The sequence below is a fragment of the Ictidomys tridecemlineatus genome, chromosome 12 (assembly GCF_052094955.1).
Source record: "Ictidomys tridecemlineatus isolate mIctTri1 chromosome 12, mIctTri1.hap1, whole genome shotgun sequence".
In the NCBI taxonomy this organism is placed as follows: Eukaryota; Metazoa; Chordata; class Mammalia; order Rodentia; family Sciuridae; genus Ictidomys; species Ictidomys tridecemlineatus.
Window position 1 is genome coordinate 96,049,103 of NC_135488.1, and position 21,135 is coordinate 96,070,237.

The 21,135-nt window shown below is 35.5% G+C and overlaps 1 protein-coding gene across 4 annotated transcripts in view; it reads right to left on the bottom strand.

Moving 5' to 3' along the window:
- The window catches only part of Ttc27 (tetratricopeptide repeat domain 27), a 153,811-nt gene that overhangs the window by 22,539 nt on the left and 110,137 nt on the right, over positions 1-21,135 (bottom strand). For all 4 annotated transcript variants that reach the window (XM_078029405.1, XM_078029404.1, XM_040271561.2 and 1 more), the window contains 3 exons: positions 11,128-11,226; positions 6,621-6,673; positions 2,692-2,857 (listed from right to left, as the gene is read on the bottom strand). In XM_078029405.1, coding sequence (XP_077885531.1) covers positions 2,692-2,857; positions 6,621-6,673; positions 11,128-11,226 — 318 coding nt within the window. The remainder of the gene's footprint in view (positions 1-2,691; positions 2,858-6,620; positions 6,674-11,127; positions 11,227-21,135) is intronic.

Sequence of the window (21,135 nt, forward strand, 5' to 3'; positions counted from 1 at the left end):
AGTTTTAGAATCAACTAACTATTCTCAGGTTATTTTGCCAGAATTGTCTCCGTTGGTGTCTACTATTGTGACTAACAATAAGATTATTCTAAACATTACTTCTCCTATATGTTTACAGATATTCAAATACAGAAGTATTACCTAAACATTCATAAGAAACTTTTTCATCCTGAGAACGAATGACATTCCTAAACTGCGGGGGATGGGAAAAAGAAATATAAATAGAATTCTCTAATTCCTTTTCAACTATTGCAATTGCAAGGGACTGGAATGATCCAGAAGGTGTCTATTTTATTTTAAATCACCTTCAATAAAGCAATTGTTTTTATATTTCCATGCCTTTGTTTCAAATAAGACTCTCAGATATAGAGTTAGCAAGATTTAGTGTACTTAATAGAGCAGTCAATTACAAAGCATTATCTTGGTGACTTTATAACTCTCAAAACAATCTCTGAACGGTTTTTCTGACTGGTATCATTAGTTCCCTTAAAATATGGAAATTAATGGGGGCAAGGAGCACGTACATTCCAGAGTCAGATACAGCTTATTGACAGTACAAATCTATCCCATGCAGCTGTGGTGAGAATTAAATGAGCTAATACAAGTCAAGCTCTTAGAATAGTGTCTGACACACAGGGAGCTCTTGGTAAATGTTAGTTTTTATTACTTTATCATGTCCCACTTTGACTGCTTTATGTGCCTTGGAAAACAAGAAAGAATAAGTGGCAGAGAACCAGAAAGCCCTTTCCTCTGATGCTTACAATCCAGAACAAACACAAGTTTATCTCTTCTGGGGGTGAGGGCCTAGAGCTAGCCATTTGGGTTCTTTACATAAAACTAACTTATATTGATGCCAAGCATGAATGGATGATTGAGATTTTCTCAGGGTCCAAAACGCCAATCTGGTGAGCCCATGGTTACTAATCCTTAGCAGATATGAAGGATTACCGTGGGCTAAAGTACAGATTAAGAGGGGAAATCCCACTCGCATCAGTAAGACAAGCAGAGGGATTTGAAACTGGAGGCACCTGACAGAAGCTGATCAATGAGGCCAGTTAAGGAGGCGCTGACACAGCCAAGAGCAGCGCAGACACCAATGGGAGAGAAGAGCAAACTGACGGCACAGAGACCTGTGTCTGCTCATGTCAAGAAGGAAGGAGCGGCACATTGTCCTCCTGATGAGGTGTGCAGGCTAGCCTAGCCCAGCCCTGGAGGGCAGCACCAAGGTCCTCTCGTGCTCTGACAGTTAGCAGCACTGTCTAAATGAGAAGTGTTGTATTTTTTATATGTGAAAGAAAACAGAATTAACTTCAAGTTTATCTCGTTTTTTTAGGACAGAATTCAGAAAGCATTCTTACCAAAGAAAGATCTTTTTTAGAAACCACTTAAGTATACAAAAGATAAATAGCATCCTCAGTCCTCTCATTTGCTTTGGGCCATATCAGCACAGGTGCCATGGGGTGAGGTGTGAAGAAGAATGAATGTCTCCATGGAGAACTGCAGCCATGTAGACAGGACAAGTGCTAGAATGCTGGGGCACTGTGCAAGCTCATTTAAAAACTCTGCTGTGCCACTCTTCACTTTTTAAGCCACCTTCAACTGTAAAATTCAAGTGCCTTCTTTCTGTAATGGATGCTCTCAATATGAAATATTTAGAAAGTACAAGGAAAAGAAAGAAAAGTATTTGAAGGGGTTAATATAGCTCCTCCAAGTGGGTATACGGTTTCATTAGAACCGTATAATCTTTCAAATGGATTGCATGAACTGGAGCCTAAAGATAACTAGGTCAATTATACAGCTGTGCTTCCAAGACCAGGCATTTAAGTCAAAGGCTGGGGCTCTAGGGCAGGGATCTGATAAGTTACATTTTAGAACAACTGGGGTACAAATAACATGTCCTAGGGCTACTAAGGTATTATCATGTATTTGTTGTTATTTCTGCTTTTTCGAGATTTCAAATTCATCTTTGCATACATGTGACCTTTAGATCAAACTCAGGGCCTTACATGTGCTAGGCAAGCACTCTACCCCAGCCCTGAAGTTTATCATTCTAAATAGCATATGTTGATTACTACAAGTGTTAAGATATAAAGCATTAAATTTTCTAGCCCTGACTTCATATTCTATAAGCTCCTGCATACCATAACTTTGTACATTATCCACAACTGCATTTTTCCTGAAAGGTCTTTTTATTTAATTCTATTAGATAACAAACACAGTGGCCAAATCTCCCATCTTTTCTGTAAGGGTAACTTCATTACACCAAAAATTGTACATTGCAAAGAAAGGGTTATCTATCAGTTCTATACTGTTTATACCCTCTGAAAGTATGCAGTAAATGCTTATGAAATGATTAAACAAGTGAGTATAGGATTTACTCCAGCTCTACAAATCACAGTATACATTGAGTTGCTCAAAGTAGCAAATAATATAAAGAGCATTCTATTGGGTTTCTGCAAACTGACAGTATATATATAAACCACATGTCAGATTATCATAACTGAGTCGCAGTAATATTCAGTTTATGAGTGCACAGATACATTTAACATAAGAATTCTGAATGAAGAAAAAATAATTCTATTTATTACATGTATTCAACAAACACATACAGTATCCAATGGAACAATTTATATCATGTAATCAAGATTAATATAAAACACCAACTGAAACAACACAATATGAATATCCTACCTGAACATCTTTGTATTTGTCTCGTAAGTCCAAAAGCCGGTGATAAGCTTTAATGGCTTCTGAAAATTCCCCAACGTCAGTGCTGGTGAGGATGTAGTTTTCCCAGATTTGCCAGTGTTCATAGTTACACTTGAGGGCTTCTTGTAATGTTCTAAGAGCTTTTACTCTATTGAAAGTAAAATTTTAAAAGAGAACAAAAGAACTTTTTATTAAAATCAATCATAAGTATTTAGAATGTTAGTGTGAACTGTTAGGCCTTCAAGTTTCATGTTAATAAACAGAACGCCCAATCTACCTCAAACTTCCCTATAAAATTCAACGACAGGCCCTTTGGTATATATATATAGCATACCTACAGAGTTACTCCTTCCCTAATCTATTTATTAGTAATAAGGATATTATATTATAACTGGATGTCAGCCTCAAATGTCATCCAGGAAAAGGCCCACTCAAGTTCCAGACTTGGACTGAGTGGTCAAGCAAGCACAACTGCAAACCTGCAAGACAAACAGTAGGAAGCAAAGCCGTAGGGAAGACAGCAGACGTAAGGAAGTCAAAAAACCCAAAAAGTTCCTCACATTCTACATGAATCTATAAACCAAAATTTCCCAACCAATGCTGGCGGGGGGGGGGGGGGGGGGGGGCAATCTACACTAGGAAAGACAACCAACAAAATTAACCAGAGGACACAAATTTGCTAAAGATAAAATTAATTTTAAAAAATAATCTATCAAATTTTTAAACAAGTTTGTTCAGAATACTGAAAGAAATATTTAAAGGGAACAGGAGATTGTGAAACAGGTACAAATGAAACAAGACAAGAAAAAAAACCTGAAAACTTTACAATTAAAAGAAACTTCAAAGCAAAAAACCAAAACTCATCAGGTAACCAAAATTAGACTGCAAATTGTCAAAAGAAAACTGGTCAACTACAAGATAATAATGAGGATTTCACAAAAAAATCAAATTAAAAAATGAAATAACTATGAACAGAGGAAAGAATGAGGTAAGGTTCAAATACACATCTGATAGATATTCCAGAGGAAGTGAATGCAGAAATTATATGAAGCTATATATCCAAAAATAATAGCTAAGCATTTTCCAAAACTGAACAAAGACCTAAATTCTACGATCAAAAGTATATATTGCATACTAAACATTACAAATAAAAATAAATCAACACGTATATATTTTGTGAAATAGTAGAACATAAAGATAAAAGTAACAAAGGAAAAACAACCGAAGATTAGCAAGTATGTCTACAGTTACAAGATAAAAAAATAGAATATTTCCTTTAAAGTGCTGAATGAAAATAACTGCCAGCCTAAAATTTTATAGCCAACTCAACTTGCCACTCAAAAGTAAATGCACAATCAAATATTTTTAGATATATAAAGATTAACCACTTACTGACCCTAACTAAAAGAACTATAAAAGGTTCCCCTCCTGTAAAAACAAAAGGAAATTAAGAAAAAATAGAAACACTTCTTCAAAATCAAATATAAATTGTTTCTAGGAGTTTTTCTTTCATTTTTTTCCTTCTCTATTCCACCCCTACCACCATCAAATATATAATAGTAACTGCCTTCAATAGTAGTGGATTGGGACTCTTTAGTTCTCTCATTTACAGAGAGTAAATATAAAATTACCCTATTGGAAAGAAATCAATAAGCAGCAATCCACAATTATTGAGATTATCCTTTCTCCTCATGTCTTTGCCTACTCTAATCATAAGCTACTGGCCTCAACATTTTTAAAATGAATTATTTTTTTTCTTCCTGGAAAGTATACCTTCTTTTTAAGGAACTTTACATCAGGATTCACTTATTAAATCCATTTCAATACTGATACTGCATTACGAGAAGTTATATACAAAATGGGAAACTTTCCCAAGATACTGATGCAGGAAATTAGACAAAAAAGTGCAAAAAACACTAGTGAAGAATCCTGTGATAAAAATGTAGTTTCTAGAATATGTTTAGAATATGTTAAACTTTAGAATATGTTTGTTTTGAGAGGAGCAGTAATAATTTACCTCTGGGCTGGGGTTATGGCTCAGTGCCAGAGAACTTGCTTAGCATGTGTGAGGCACTGGGTTTGATTCTCAGCACTATATAAAAATAAATAAAGGTATTGTGTACATCTACACCTAAAAATATTTTTAAAAATAAAAATATAATAATTTACCTCTGAAGTAACAACTTCACAAAATAAAACCTAGCCATGGCTGGAGCCATGGAAACAGTAAAGGAAAGGAAACAGAAAGAAAACAGTAAAGAAGCAAGAATAAAGAAATTATTTACCTCTGACCTTGCAACCCAGTTTTCACACAAAAACTTATTAATGGAGTAATAGAAAGGCAAGAAAGAATTATAAAGAAGTTGAGAAGCAATTTACAGGACCTATCTCTACAGAATTCCTAAGATTATTGGGTTGGAACACAAGGTAAAAATATCAAGACCCTCACTAGATATAAATTATCTGGGTTACTAGAAAAACTAATTGAGATCACTTTACAACTATGACAGGGATTTCCCCCACCCGATGTTTTAGACCGAAAAGGGATCTCTAGTGGGTTTCACATAATCAGTTGTAATCAAGAACATAATATTATTTTCTGAAGAGAATGGTAAAACAAATAGTGCTTTATGTAGATTATCATACAAGAGTAGAGGAAGCATTTCATGATCTCAGTAATATGGTTTAATGGTATCTTCAGAACTATCTTGTGATTCCACAAAGAAAAATTAAGTTTTAAAATAATGCCAAATAAAAATGTAAATATATTCATCCTTAAATTAACTTATTAAAACTCTAGCAACAACAATTCTTATCCCTTTTCTTCCTTCTGCTTTTTGTAGTCAGTCAATAAGCCCAGTTGGCTGTCCCCTTTATAAACTGTTTGGCATCTGCCCTTTCTTTTTCCACTCTAGTTATCTCATGCTTGGATTGTTACAACAGCTGTTTTCTAACTGGCTTCCCAACCTCCAGTTTCCTCTCTAGTCTGTGTCACAAACTTCCCCCAGATAAATCTTCCTAAAATGCTTTCTTTATGAAATTACCCCCACCAAAATCTCTGACTTCCCCATTACATGTGGTATAGTCTCAAACTTGTGAGTCAAACAATCAGAATGCACACCAATTTGACCCAAACCTACCTTTCTGACCTATCTTTCATTGCAGGTCCCGCATTACTCTATAGCTGGACTATCTCCTAAAATAATCCATTCATTTCTGTCATCTACATTTAGTCACATTATTTCCTTGCCTAAAAAGCTATCCTATGTGCCCTGTATCCATCTTTCAAATTTAGCTTGAGTTCAATATAAGCATTTCTGACCCAGGATCACATACCTTCTCTTTTCTGAGATTCTCAAAGGACTAAATGAGTGTCTAAAACAAAACAAGTGTTCTACAAATATCATCTATTATTATTATGGCCCTCTTTGGATTCTCATCTGATATTTACCAAATATAGCTTATACTGCTAATCACTTTTTAAAATAACGTGGGATATTTTATTTTTTAAACTTACATTTCCTGAAGACACTAGTTCATTCAGATATATTTATGTATTTCAACAAATGTCTAGTTTAAATCAAGCAATTAATAAAAAAAATTTTTTAAACTATCAATTAAGTCAACCAACTAAAGGCACGCTTGCTTTCATTATGTAATGAAATTTAGGATGTAAGACCTCAGCATTAGAAAAATTTCAGATGCTATTTCTTATTTTATTCCATGTTAAATATTTTTAATAAGCAAACTGCACATTTAGAATTCAAAGGTGTCTATTAACTGATTCTAACTAATGTATGAGGGTGGAAAGGAAAAAGATAAAGTGTAAGACATGGTGATTCTTATGGTGATTGAAGAAAATCTCATTTATTTTGGAAGCAAAGTTCTTCAGATTTGTCTGATATACTTACTTTTGCTTTAATCGGATGTAGGAGGTTGATAAATTGTTCCAAGCCTCAGCATTCTGAAATGATAGAGAATAATAGAGAACTATAGAATATTTTCACTTGGTAAAACAATTGCTGGAACAAAACACATAACACATTTTCCTAGTCTGATATGTGCTATTAAAAATCAATAAGATGGTTAAAAGTAAAAGTATAAAATGAAATCAAACTTTAATAATTTATAAACAGTCAAAAAATAATGAACCAATGATGTAACTATTATAGCACTGATGTACAATTTAAGATTTTATTTTCAAATGTATATTTACAAAATTTATAACACAATTTGTATAATATACAAATTTATTACAAATCCAAGGTAATGCAGAATATTGGTTTTTTGTTTTTTGGGTTTTTTTGGGTACCTGGGATTGAACTCAGGGACACTCAACCACTGAGTCACATCCCCAGTCCTATTTTGTATTTTATTTAGGGACTCATCTCTAAATAAATACAAAAAAAGAAAAACCAAACAGAAAAAAAAACCCCAGGGATCCATCAGAATGAGGCATATGGTAAATTGTGTATACTTGTATGATGCAATACCATAGAGCAATTTAAAAATGAAATGCTATTACAACTAACAACATAAGGCAAAACCCAGAAATAAACGTCAAGTAATAAAAAAAAAAAGTTCATTATCTATAACTCTAATGTTATGGTTTAGATGTGAGGTGTCCTCCAAAGGCTCACATGTGAGACAATGTAAGAAGGTTCAGAAGAGAAATGATTAGGTTGTGAGAATCTTAACCCAATAATTGAATTAATCCCCTGATAGGGATTGACTGAGTGGTAATTGAAGTGGTAGGGTGTGGCTAGAGAGGTGGGAATTGAGGTGTGGCTTTGGGGTGTATATTTGTATCTAGCAAGTGGAGACTTCTCCATCTGCTTCCTGATCACCACGTGACCTGCTTCCCTCTGCCACACACTCCACCATGATGTTTGTTCAGCCTCACCTTAAGCCCCAAGGAATGGAGCCAGCCTTCTATGGATTAAGACCTCTGAAACCATGAGTCCTAAATAAACCTTTCTTCCTCTACAGTTGTTCCAGTCGAGTCCTTTAGTCATAGCAGCGAAAGAGCTAACTAAAGCACTCTATTTATATGAAAATATAGAATAGGCATCTATCTATATCTTGGAATGCAGAAAAAAAATTAAGAATAAATTAGTGATTGCTAAGGGACATAGGGGTTAGAGTTCACAGTGAGGGAGGGGCAACAGAGCACAAAGAAACTTTTTGCCATGACTAGAAGGTTCTTCATCTCAAAAGGGGCCGTAAATCTGAATCTCTTAGAACCAACCAAATGTTCATTTAGAATTTGTCATGCAGTCTTCAAATTATATTGCACTTACATCAGACACAGTAGTATGTACACACTTTAATCCTAGCACTCAGAAGACTGAGGCAGGAGGATCCCTTGATTCTAGGAGTTCAAAACTTGCCTAGCCAACACAGTGAGACTTCATATTTAAAAGAGAGAGAGAGAGAGAGAGAGAGAGAGAGAGAAAACTATATTGCTCTTTAAGAATGAAATGGAAAAAAAAAATAGGTGGCACTGGAATTCCATTACAAATATTTAGATAATTTGGTCTACATTTGAGATGAAAGCTAGATTCCAAAACTCAAGAGTCTATTAAGTAAATGCCTATTAATAATCCTTTTCCTTAAACACAAACTACTTTATAATCTAAACACTTATGATAACTGGCTAACTGCAATAATTTCCATGCACATCCAAAAGACCAAAAGTGATAATTAAAAAGCTGGAGTGTAAATGCTCTCTAACACCTTAAACAAAGATCTACCATCATAAACTTTATTTTTTGTTCATAATTTTCACAGAAAGTAATTTTGGTGAAATATGATATTAACACTCTAAACTTAGAAATGAAATGATGAAGACATGGGCTGGGGGTACAGCTCAGTCACAGAATGTTTGCCTAACACATATGAGGCCCTACGTTCAGAGAAAGAAAAAAAGAAGAGGGGGAGGAAGGAAAAAAAGGAAGAGTAAGGAGAAAGGGAAGGGGAAGGGAGTGAAGAAAGAAAGAAGGCTGGTGGGTTGGTTGGTTGGTTGGCTGGCTGGCTGCGTGGTGACGCACACTTGTAAAACCAGTGGCTCAGGAGGCTGAGGCAGAAAGATCACAAGTTCAAAGCCAGCCTTGGCAAAAGAGAGACGCTAAGCAACTCAGTGAGACCCTGTCTCTAAATAAAATACAAAATAGGATGTGCCTCAGTGGTTAAGTGCCCCTGAGTTCAATCCCTGCCACCCATCCCACCAAAATACATGTTTCTACAGAAAAATTAATAATCTAAAACTAAAATTGTGAAAACAATTCCATTTACAATACCATGAAAAGAATAAATATTTAGGAATACTTTAACAAAAGAAATGTAAAATTTATACTCTGAAAACTATAAAATATTGAAAGAAATTAAATAAAAGCTAAGTAAATAGAAAGACATTCCATATTTGTGGGATGAAAGACTTAGTATTATTAAGATGGCAATATTCCCTGTCCTAGTCTTCAGATTCAATATAATCCTTATCACATCCAGCTGCATTTTTTTGTATAAATTGACAAAAATTCTATATGAAAATTTAAGGAGCAATGAATAGTCAAAACAATCTTGAAAAAGAAAAAGTTGAAATATTCACACTTACTACTTTCAAAACTTACTACAAAGTTTCAAATAATTTATGATTATCAAATAATTTATGATTCATAATTAAATCCTTATATTTATAGTCAGTTAATTTTTTGACCCGAGTGACAAGACCATTCAATGGGAAAAGAATAGTCTTTTTAACAAATGATTCTGAGACAACTGAATATCCACATGTAAAAGAATGAAATTGGACTCCTTTTCTTATACCATACACACAAGATTAATTTAAAAGGGTCTCTAAATCTAAATGTAATGGCTAGTACTATAAAAGAAAAAGTAGGAGTAAATCTTTATGACCTTGAATTTGGCGATGGATTCCTCAAGACATGAGAACAAAAGTATGAGAAACAAACAAAAATGTTAGATACTGTCAAAACTTAAAAACTTTTGTGCTCCAAAGAATACTAGCAAGAGAGTGAAAATACAACTGGAAGAATAGGAGAAAATACTTCTAAGTCATAAGGAACTTAAAACTAACATATATAAAGAACTCATAATTCTATAGTAAAAAGTCAATTTAACAGGGCTGAGGATACAGCTTAGTTGGTAGAGTGCTTGCCTCACATATACAAGGCCCTGGGTTCAATCCCCAATACCACACACACACATACACACACAACACACACACACACACACACAAAGACAACTAACTGAATTTTTTAAATGGGCAAATGATGATGTGAACAGACATTTCTCCAGAGATCATACATGAATGGCCAATTATTACATAGAAAGATGTTCAAAATAATTAGCCCTCAAAGAAATGCAAATTGAAACTATGAGATACCACCCCAAGAATGGCTATAGTCAAAACAGGCAGATAATACACAAATGCTGGCAAGATGTTGAAAACTTGGAACCCTCATTCATTGTTGGTGAAAATATAAAATGCTACTTTGTAAAACAGTCTGGCAGTTCCTCAAAAGTTTGAATATAGAGTTATCATATGACCCAGCAACACTACCATTAGGTATATACTCAAAAGAAATGGAAACGTGTCACCAGGAACTTGTAAATGAATATTAATCATAGTAGTAGTCGTCATAACAGCCAAATTGTAGAAACAAATCAACTGATAAATGGATAAGTGGGATACACCTACATCATAGAATATTACTTGTTAATAAAAAGGAATGAAGTATTAATACATGCTGTAACATGGATGAAGCTTAAAAATAGTAATGTAAGTGAACAATGCCAGTCATAGAAGCTCGAATATTGACTTCATTTACATGAAATGTCTGAAATAGGCAAATCTATAGAAAGACTGTACATCAGTGGTTGCCTAGAGCTAGAGAGGGACAGGAAGGGTTGAGAGAGAAATGGGGAATGACTGCTGATGGGTACCAAGGTTTCTTTTAAGGGCAATAAAAATGTTGCAAAATTCACAATTCTGAACGTACTGAAAATCTGCTCAATTATACATAAATTATCAATTCTATAAAGCTGTTAAATAGAAAAATACTACCCAATAAAAGAACCTACTAGTAATGCAATTAACATAGGCAGCGTATGTTAGCAAATGATAAAACAGACATGACATTTGGCTGGACTCAGCAATGTACATTTTTAACTAAAATTTGTTTTATAAAACTATTTTCAAAATGAAACCACAGTTTTTATGAGAAAAATCTATTTCCAGACTTATAAATCCTATATTTTGAGGTGTGACCTTCTATGAAATATATACTTTTTTCCACCACAAAAGAAATTACTGTTGTGAATCATACAGTACAATTCAGATAATTTAAGAGAATATTAAGGAGCTGAAATAAAGAAAAGATAGGGGAACAAACTTACATCAGGTTCTAGGGTCACACAACGCTGGAATGCCTTTGCTGAGCCTCCATAGTCTTCCAATGCCAAATAGGCACAGCCTAGAGAAAACCACACCCCGAGCTGCAAAGACCAAAAGACACAGTCATTCAAATGCACAGAGACACATTTACAGGATGTAATCTGAAAATTATTAAAGATACTAGTTCAACATTTTACCATAAAGAATGCAGAGCTTTATAATAAACATTTAATTTACATTTAGTTTAAATGTAAGTAGTAATGAAGATGGATTTTTCTATATAATTTGCAAAGCTAATATAACATGAAAGCATGTGCAACGTCATTGCACATTTTTTGCTGAGAAAGATCAAACCTGATGCTAACAAAGTTCTTTAGATGCAAAGGGGAGCTTTGTTTACAAGCCTTTATATTAGGAGCCTGATATTATAAATTTGGGATTAATCAAACATTTTTCCTGAGCATCTTCTATGTAAAAGGAGTATACAACTTTTTCTTTAAAATGGCAAATTTGCAACTGATAGATACATCACAAACATAAAAAGACAAATTTCTGCTTTCACCTTCAATTACTTCACAACTCATGCAGTTTAACAAGAGCCAAACTAGACTAAAGTCTATCTGTGTAAGCATGCCTGATTTGTGTGTTTGTTGCTATGGATAAAAACTAAGGCTTCACACATGCTAGGCAAACCCTCTACTACTGAGCTGCACTGCCAGACCCTGAAAATAATTTGGGCAACACTGGCTCAGAATCTGGATTATCAAAGTCATGCAAAATGAACACTGAGCTTGGGAAAACAGGTAAAATAGCTATTCGAACTATTAAAAAAATTCTTTCCATCACAGAATTTCCTTAAAATTCAATAGCCCCTATCAAGAAGGAGATAACGCTGATAAAAATTCAATCCTATTAGTCAGAAAAGCAGCCATTACCAGTTAAGTTTGTTTTCCTTTCAGATATAGACTGTATGGCAGCAGCAGATGGAAGTCTATCTTCTTACCGTCAGCACAGAGGCAGTGGCACTTTGGTGGGAAAGGAAATGAGGTGCTCCATTATCTATCCCCAGCCTTCCTCAGAGGCAGAAGAGGAGGCTGCCTCCATTTCCCCCCTCACTTAGCCATTCCCACAAAACTTATTCCATATGGCCAGCTGAGGCCTGAAAGTTCTTTAAGCAGATAAAGATTTTTAGCTGATAATTAGAGATAAGGCTTAGAAAGCAAACATCCTTGGGCAATTTAACTCTTTACAATGAATTCACAAGAGGCTATAAATAATTACTATATAGAGGACAGATTTTGTTAGAGGCATAGGTAATGCCTGAAAAGAAGGAAGATGTGTGTCTGATGGGAGTTGAGAGAAACAGAGGGACTAGGTTGAAACTAGAATTACAAGTTCACTTTTCTGAATTATGGGACTTCCAGCAACTTAAAAATGAGCTCACTACTTAGCTTTCTTCTGGTTATTTATAGAACCAAATGAAAAGAGCTTCAGTGCCTAACCACTCTCACTGAACATGATATATTCTGATAGGACCTAAAGTCTGATGTTAACTTAAAAACCAAAATAAAAAACAAGTCCTCTAACTTCCAATGTGTTTGAAAAGTTTCAAAACCTGTTGGTTATATTTTATCAATTCTAAGGTATACTTATTTTTTTCAACATCTCTGAAATAGAGATGCAAGTCATCAGAGTTTTATTGGCAGTTTTCTTCCCCCTAAATGAAGCAGCACTTAACGGGGTGCCCCTTATAATTGATGGCCTCTTAGAAACAATGAATTATGGTAGTTGGTTTACTAGGAATGAGTGCTGTCTCCTTCTGGTACTAGATTAAGAACAGTGAGAACTGCCCTGAGGTTCTCTAAATGCCTGTGCTTTGTTTGTTTTCTACATTGCCAAAGGACAAATCATCTCTTCCATGAGTTGTTATAGTAACCAGCCAGTGTAAAAATCAAGATTTAAGTAAAGAACTTTTTAACTTTTCAGTTCACCTGAAAAGATTTACAAAGATTGCAAATATCCCAAATTAGCAATCTCCATATAGCTCTAAAACATACTGGTGGTAAGATTTATTCTTTTGGGGTTTAAAAATTAGTTAATGTTTTGTAAACAGTATCTTAAAATCAAAACAAATGTATTAGAAAGCAGACATGATTTATAAAGTATTTTCATGGTACTCTTTCACTCTTGGTTATTTCTGCAGTTGTCTTAATAATTTGCATTGAAGGACATCCTAGAATCAGTTAACTATTAATTAGATTTCATCTACTGACAGCATATAATTATGATGGGCAATGACCTCTGTATACACCTTAGTCTTTGAAATTGTACAAGACCCTTTTTCTTTTTGTTAAAACTCTAGGATCTTCTTGCTTATGGCTGACACACTGAATCATTCATATCTTGCTTCTCAATTGAGATCCTTAGAATTTGGGGAAAAGGAGAATATGTGGTACCTCTTTAGCCTTTTTCTTTTTTTCATCTTAAACTATTACTTAAATTATTATTATCAATAATGACTGCCTTCTGGACTGAAGAAGGTCATATTCTTAAGAACAGAATAATATAAAAAAATTAAATTAAAAAAAAAATCAAAAGAAGTCTTTCAAACCCTCCCACAAGTCCTCAAAATGGAGTTAAGTTATTGAGTACCAAAATCTCTTAACTAGCCCAAAGCTATCATATAGAAACAGAATGCTAGCCCACATTACATTTTCTATTAGCAACATTTTAAAAAGTAAAAAGAAATATGAAATTTATTTTAATAATATCTAACTCTACATATACAAAATAAGATGATCACTTCAATGTGTTATTAATGTACAAAATTACTGAGATATTTTATATTCATCTTTTTATACCAAGTCTTTGAAATCTCATGTGTGTCTGACATAGCATGTCTCAGTTTTGATGAGACATATTTCAAGCAGCTGGTGGCTGCTACACTGGGGGCAGCACAGGTCTATGCTACTTCTCTGAAATAATAAATAAATACTTCTCGTAGCCCCTAGAATGCATCCTGTGAGCTCTCACTGTTCATATACTATAGTTACTCTCATTTCTTTGTATACAGTAGCAACCAGAATAATTAGCACTTAATAAAGCATCTACCATGTGTGCTAAGCACTGACACCATGAGCTTTCCATATATTGCCTCATGTGTTCCTCACAAAAACTCTGTAAGGTAGTTACTATCATCCTCATTTAAGCGATATCAAAGGAATAGAGATTTCAACCCCATCAGGTGACCCAAAGCCAGCATCTTCTCCACTTGGCTACATCTCACTAAAACCCGCACCATTCTGACCATATACAAGGCATGACTCATGGCAATACCACCTTTGTCATGGATATAGAAAGAAATGGAGCAGTAAACATGTGCTGGGCACACCCAAAACTGCCAAGCTTTAAAAAACACAGGCATCCTTCTTCCCCCAAAGGCTCTCTCCGTTGGCTACAAAGGTGGACAAAGAAGTAGCAAAGGAAGAAACAACCATAGTTAATTGGAAGGAAAAGATGAAAGGTAATCTTTTATCAAAGGAACTGGGCAAGAATGGAACAAGACAATCATTGACAGAAAGACTCTTGGTGAGAGTCTCTGCAGATGTAGAGCTTATTTCCAGGGCAAATCTAGAAGGCAAGCCGACTACAGGTAGCAATGACTTGTAGAAACAGCCTCCTGTTTATCTCTGAGGAAGCCAACACAAAAACACAAGGAGCCACATGTTTATTCTGAATGTAATGATATCTATACTTAAAAATGACTAAAATTAGTTCTAAAATCACTAATAAAGAAACATGCTGATGAAATATGGTCCCTGAATTTTCCTCTCAAAGCCACCTAGAGAGTAAAAGAGGGGAAAGACAGACAACAGAGATTAAGAGATTTTGAGGAACTGTATGACTTTGGCCACATCACTTAACTGGAGTCTCAGTCCCCCAAGTGTTAAGTGAGGGCGGGTGGTCTAGGCTAAAATTCCAAGGCTCTTCTGACTTCCCATATTCTGAAAACCCAAAGGTGAAAAGGTTCAAAGGTACACTTGTGCCATCTAGTGGCAAAATAAGCATACTGACAATATGAACAGATTAGGATGAGAATCTGTTTGAAGAGCCAGAAGGGAATCCATTTAATGCAGGTTTGAAGAACTAGAAGGGAATCCATTCAATTAGAGGCCAAGAGGAAAATAAGGCCTACAGTGGAAATAAATTTTCTGGAAGCCACCCAAGAGTTCCTGATTCCTGGTGTGCAATATGAATGATGAAAAGAGTAACTACAGTACTTATTAAAACTCAATATTTAGAAGAGAAATTAAATAGCAGGTTACTGTGAAGGCTAACAAAGACTAAGCACCACCACTAGATAATGAGCACAGATTGCTTTTACAATTAAAAAGTTAAGTTTATTAGAATATTAAAGCATATCTGTAATAGGTACCACTCTCTGGTACACACATCACAAATTTCTTTCTTAAACAATAAGCTTCATACCTATTACTAAGTTCCCTTACAGAGTCAACCATTTTGAATTTTTCTGTCACATATACTAAGGGTCAACAGAATGGAACCCTAAAGCCATGCTATGCTCTCCATTCTTTCTTGCCTCATTCCCATGATGCAAATGCAGATGAGCTGTCAATGTGTTTTAATTAAACAGGGATGACACAAGTCAAATCTGAGAGTGACTGATATCAATGCTTTTCCTAAAGTGATACTTCATTCTCATATTTTTAAAAATGTGTACTGCCACTTCTTTTTGGTTTTTTCTGGTTGCTGATGGACCTTTATTTTATTAATTATTTACATGCGGTGCTGAGTATCACACGTGCTAGGCAAGTGCTCTACCACTGAGCCAACCTCAGCCCACATCACTGCCAACTCTTATAACCAAATTTCTTTTACTAAATTCTCCTCCCTGAAAAAGCACAAGTCTTGTCAGTTTCTCTGTCTTGCTAAAGAAATAAATTCCTTTTAGTGTTTTTCTTTAAACTAAAGGATCAACTACATTTTATAAATACCTTTTCTTATTTAATGCCCTTCTCTTATTCTCCTCTAGATTTGGTTACCACTGGTTCTTACATTTGCCCATTCTTTACAGAACATTCATAATGTATTTACATCTCCTCTCTATGTAAGACTCTCCTGTTACATATCTCTTCCTATTAGGCTATACATAATGGGGCAACAATGATTTCCTACTACCATTACTACAGAGCAATAGGTAAGAAAAAAAAGTGCATCTGCTGCAACATGTATTACTGAGAACTTACTATGGGCTAGTGTTATGGTTTGAATATGAGCTCTTGTGTTAATGTTGGAATGTTAGGAGGTGAAATGACTGGATCTTGATAGCCACACCCTAATCAGTTTGAATGGACTGGCTGGGTGGTAACTGTAGACAGGTAGGGTGTGTCTGGAGGAGGTGGGTCACTGGGGGTGTGCTCTGAAAAAGTTCTTCCCGGTGGCCCCTTCCCCTTTCTCCATTTCCTGACTATCAAGAGCAGAGTAGTTTTTCTCTGCCATATCCTTCCAACATGATAATCTGCTCACCTCAGATCCAGAGCAATAGCGTCAGCCTACCATAGACTTAATCTCTGAAACTGTAAGCCAAAATAAACTTTTCCTCCTCTTAGTTTTTCATGCCAGGTATTTCAGTCACAGCCACAAAAAAGTCACTAACATAGCCAGACATATGCTTGTTTTAGTCAGCTTTTTTTTTTTTTTTTTTTTGTTACTGCAACCAAAAGACCTGACAAGAACAATTTTAGAGGAGGAAAGATTTACGTGTGCCTCATGGTTTCAAAGATCTCAGCCCACAGACAGCCAGCTCCACTGCTCTAGGCCTGAGGTGAGGCAGAACACTGTGGCAGAGGAAAGCAGCTCAGGACCAGGTCATCAGGAAGCAAAGCCTCAAAGGCACACCCCCTGTGACCTACCTCCTCCAGCCACACTCTACCTGCTTACAGTTACCACCTCGCTAATCCACTCAAGTGGGTTAACACTGAGTGGGTTAAAGCTCTCATAATCCAATAATGTCACCTCCAAACATTCTTGTATTGCTCACAAATAAGCTTTTGGGGGACACCTCATATCTAACCTATGACAAGGCTAGATTCTTTACATGCACGGTCTCTACTTTTTCCAGCAGTAAATTGAGAGGGAAAGTAATTCCCATTTTACAAAAGCTCAGAAAGACAAAGAGATTTGCCTACCATATGCTCATTGGGGTTCCTAGAATTCAGAACCAAGTCTAAGGCAGCGAAGCTTTTCCCTCCCCATCATACTTTAGGCACAGCTACAGCCCAGATGTTATCACAGTGCTTGAATTTCTTGGCAGTTATGCAAGTTAGACCTCTGGAGTTTCATTTTTCATTGCTTACCAATATGAGAAAGAAGAAACAAAAAGGAAAGAAATGCTTTTTGTCTGGACATATTATTCACATATGTTCATCGTGTCTTCTCCACTGGAATGTGAGACCCAACATCCTTGAGTCTTCCAACCACAAATAATACAAATGCACAACAGAAACTACCTAACTCCGGGGCTGGGGATGTGGCTCAAGCGATAGCGCGCTCGCCTGGCATGTGTGCGGCCCGGGTTCAATCCTCAGCACCACATACCAACAAAAATGTTGTGTCCGCTGAGAAGTAAAAAATAAATATTAAAAAATTCTCTCTCTATCCTCTCTCTCTCTCTCTTAAAAAAAAAAAAAGAAACTATCTAACTCCATTTCGAATAAAAATATTGAAAGAGAATGTTTACTCCAGGATGAATGCAATCATGGAGGACTGTATAATAGAAATATGGTTTTCTGTGTATCAGCAGGCTGGGAAGGATGGCCTTGTTTCAATTGTTATTCCCTGGACTCAAGAAGACTTACTATCATGTGCTAGATAACCAAACCATCGATCTTACATCTCCACTTTGCTTCTGATGAGAGCCCTGATGGCTCTTCATTAAAGAAAAAAGTTCAAACCTGATAGTATAGTATTCTGGGCTCTCCAAACTTGGCCTCAACAAAACAGATTACTTACTAATATCATATCTTCAAGACATAAAACACTAAAGAGGCTGAGAGAAAAGCTCTGAGAGAAAAGAACTAGAACACTCAAGTTGAAATCTCACCTCTAGCTCCCACCCCCCATATGCTGCAGGATTTGGAACAAATTTCTTAGATCTGTATTTCCTCATCTGTGAAATGAGAATAAAAACAATAAATATCTCAATGGTTGTGCATAGCATTAAAAATATATGCAAAATGCTTACAGAGCAGTGCCTGGAACTCAGCAAATACTCAACATCAGCAGCTATTATTGTTATAACTGAATGAGAACAGTCAAATCCTTTAGTTTCCAAGAAAGTATGCTCTCTATGTGATTGACATCTATATCTGCTAGTCTCCTTTCCTGGAACACATTTTCCCATTTTCCCGCTCCTATCCAATCCTAACCATTCCTCCTGGTCCACATCAATACTCACTTTTCCCATCACACTTTTCCAATCATTCACATCCTCTTTCATCACTATGCACCCAAAGCATGTTGCTTATTTACTCTAACCCTTGGTTATCCACATTATTCATATCTCCTTTCTCCATTTAACTCATAAAAATCTCAGGACAGTAAAAGTTCATGTCTTAACATGATTTTTTTGTGTGTTCCTCAATACTTTAAAATAACTTATAACAACTTCTAACATACTAGCTTAGGATATAGATGCTTAATAAACACAAATACAGAACTGGGACTGTGGCTCAGTGGCAGAGCACTTGCCTCGCATGTGTGAGGCACTGGGTTTACCCTCAGCACCACATAGATAGATAGATAGATAGATAGATAGATAGATAGATAGATAGATAGATAAATAGATAGATAGAGGTTTTGTGTCCATCTACAACTAAAAATAATATTTTTAAAAAAACAAACACAGATACATATTATAATATTAAGGGTCTCCTCTGCCTTCCAGTCTCATTTGAAAGTCCTCGTTTTGGAGCAAAGACCTTCATCCCTTCTCTTCATTCCACTCTGCACTAGAATAATATTACAGAGTTTTCTTCCCCTTTCTCTTTATAACATTCAATCTCTCCACTAGATTCATTCTCTTCTTTATCCACTGAAGTCTTCCATTTCTGTCTTCTCCAAATAAAGGTTTCTGGTATGTTGACAAGCTCTCCTTGATTCTTTGGCCTCTCTGAGTTCAACACTCTATATTTGGCTCCCATCTCTTGGCATGCTCCTAATGCTCCCAAGTCAGCAGTCTATAGTCTATATCTGTTTCCCAACCTACCATTCACTTGTTACTCTCCAGAATCTGTTTTTGAAGGTTACCAGTGAGCTCAAATTCAATAATCTCTTCTTGGCCCTCTCTGGACTTCATTGCTACATATAACACCACTCACCGACACATGTTCTTCCTTTAGTTTCCACAAACCCCTTCCTTGACTAAGAAGACTCTGTTGTATTTTGCTGGATTCATATTTCACTTGTAACATTTTTTTTTAACCTTCCTCCCACTCATGGAGATGTTCAAAGTTCAGGACACTGCCTGCTGTTTTCTTCCAACACAGTTTTCTATGAGGAACTTGTTCACTTTCAGGGCTTCAACTCACTTCCACAGAAAGCCCCATCTGCATGCTCCATGCTCACCTCACCGTGGAGCATCATTCCAAGGAGCTTTGATCTCCAATGGGCTACCAGCTATCTCTGCTTAGACACAACATCATCTCCTCATATTCACCAGTCAAAATCACATCATCTTCCCTCAAAAGATTTTCCCCTCCCTCCTAAATTCCCCACAGGTATCCATAGAGATATTTTGTTGCTGGTCACGTAGCTCAGTGATAGAACATGCCCTTTAGCATGCACAAGGCCTTCAGTTTGATCCCTAGCACTAGACACACATAGCACAAAAAAGACATTTTCCTTTTAAATTAGACATCCTTTCTGATTCTCAGGTCTCTATCAATCCCGCCAGCTCAATGCCAAACCCAGAAATTTCTTCTTTAAAAAAGACTTCAATCAGTTCCATCTTTTTCATACTCACTGCTAAAGTAACCAAGTCTCCCTTATGACATTCACACCTTGAACTTCCTATAATACCACTTTGGTGATATCACTCTTTTATTCAAAACTACAATAAACTTCCACATCCAAAGAGTTAGATAACCCTGAAGCAAGGTATTTAAGGCCCTCTTCAAACTAGTTTTATCCATATCATTTCTCAACATAAACTCACTGCTGTCTGCTGATAGGCTAATACAGCCTAATTCAGTGCTACACTCATGTATGGTACACAACAGGCACTGGACAATGCTTTCACATGATGTATTGTTCAAACTGCAACATTTCTGAAGGTGAACTGGAACACTAAAACACAATTTAAATTAGATGATTTTTTAAACACTTATTTATTGACCAACCAATTGTTGGTCCACAAAATATCAAAGCACTTATAAGATCAGTTCAATCAAAAAACATTTTCAAAAATAAAATTACTTGCTGAATAGTAAAAAATATATTAAATTAAAATTTCACCTTATTTTTTGTAATTTGTATCCTTATTACCATCATAAACAGTTTTATCTTCAATGTTTAACTTTTTTTAACTGAGTGTATAATGGCATTCAGAGTAATGTCATATGCTTCCCCTATGATAGAGTGAATTTCTGAAAGTTATTTAGAATCCATTGAGTTAGACAAATTAAACCATTATAAGAAATAAATTAATGGATCTTCTATTTGAAGCATCTGATGTCACTAATACAAAGCTGGCAAATTCAACTATTTACAGAGTACTTTTGCCAAGAGATTCTAATCAATTAACAGCTATGCTCTCATATTTCATACATACAAGAAAAACTTGATATTGCCTAATTTTCTAAACTAATTTCACTCATTTTCATTTTTACTACATAAAAAGTCAAACATCAAAGAATGACCTGAAAATTCACCTCCTACAGCTGTATGTTAAACTGTCATCTTTGGAGACAGCCTTCTTAAAAAACAAACAA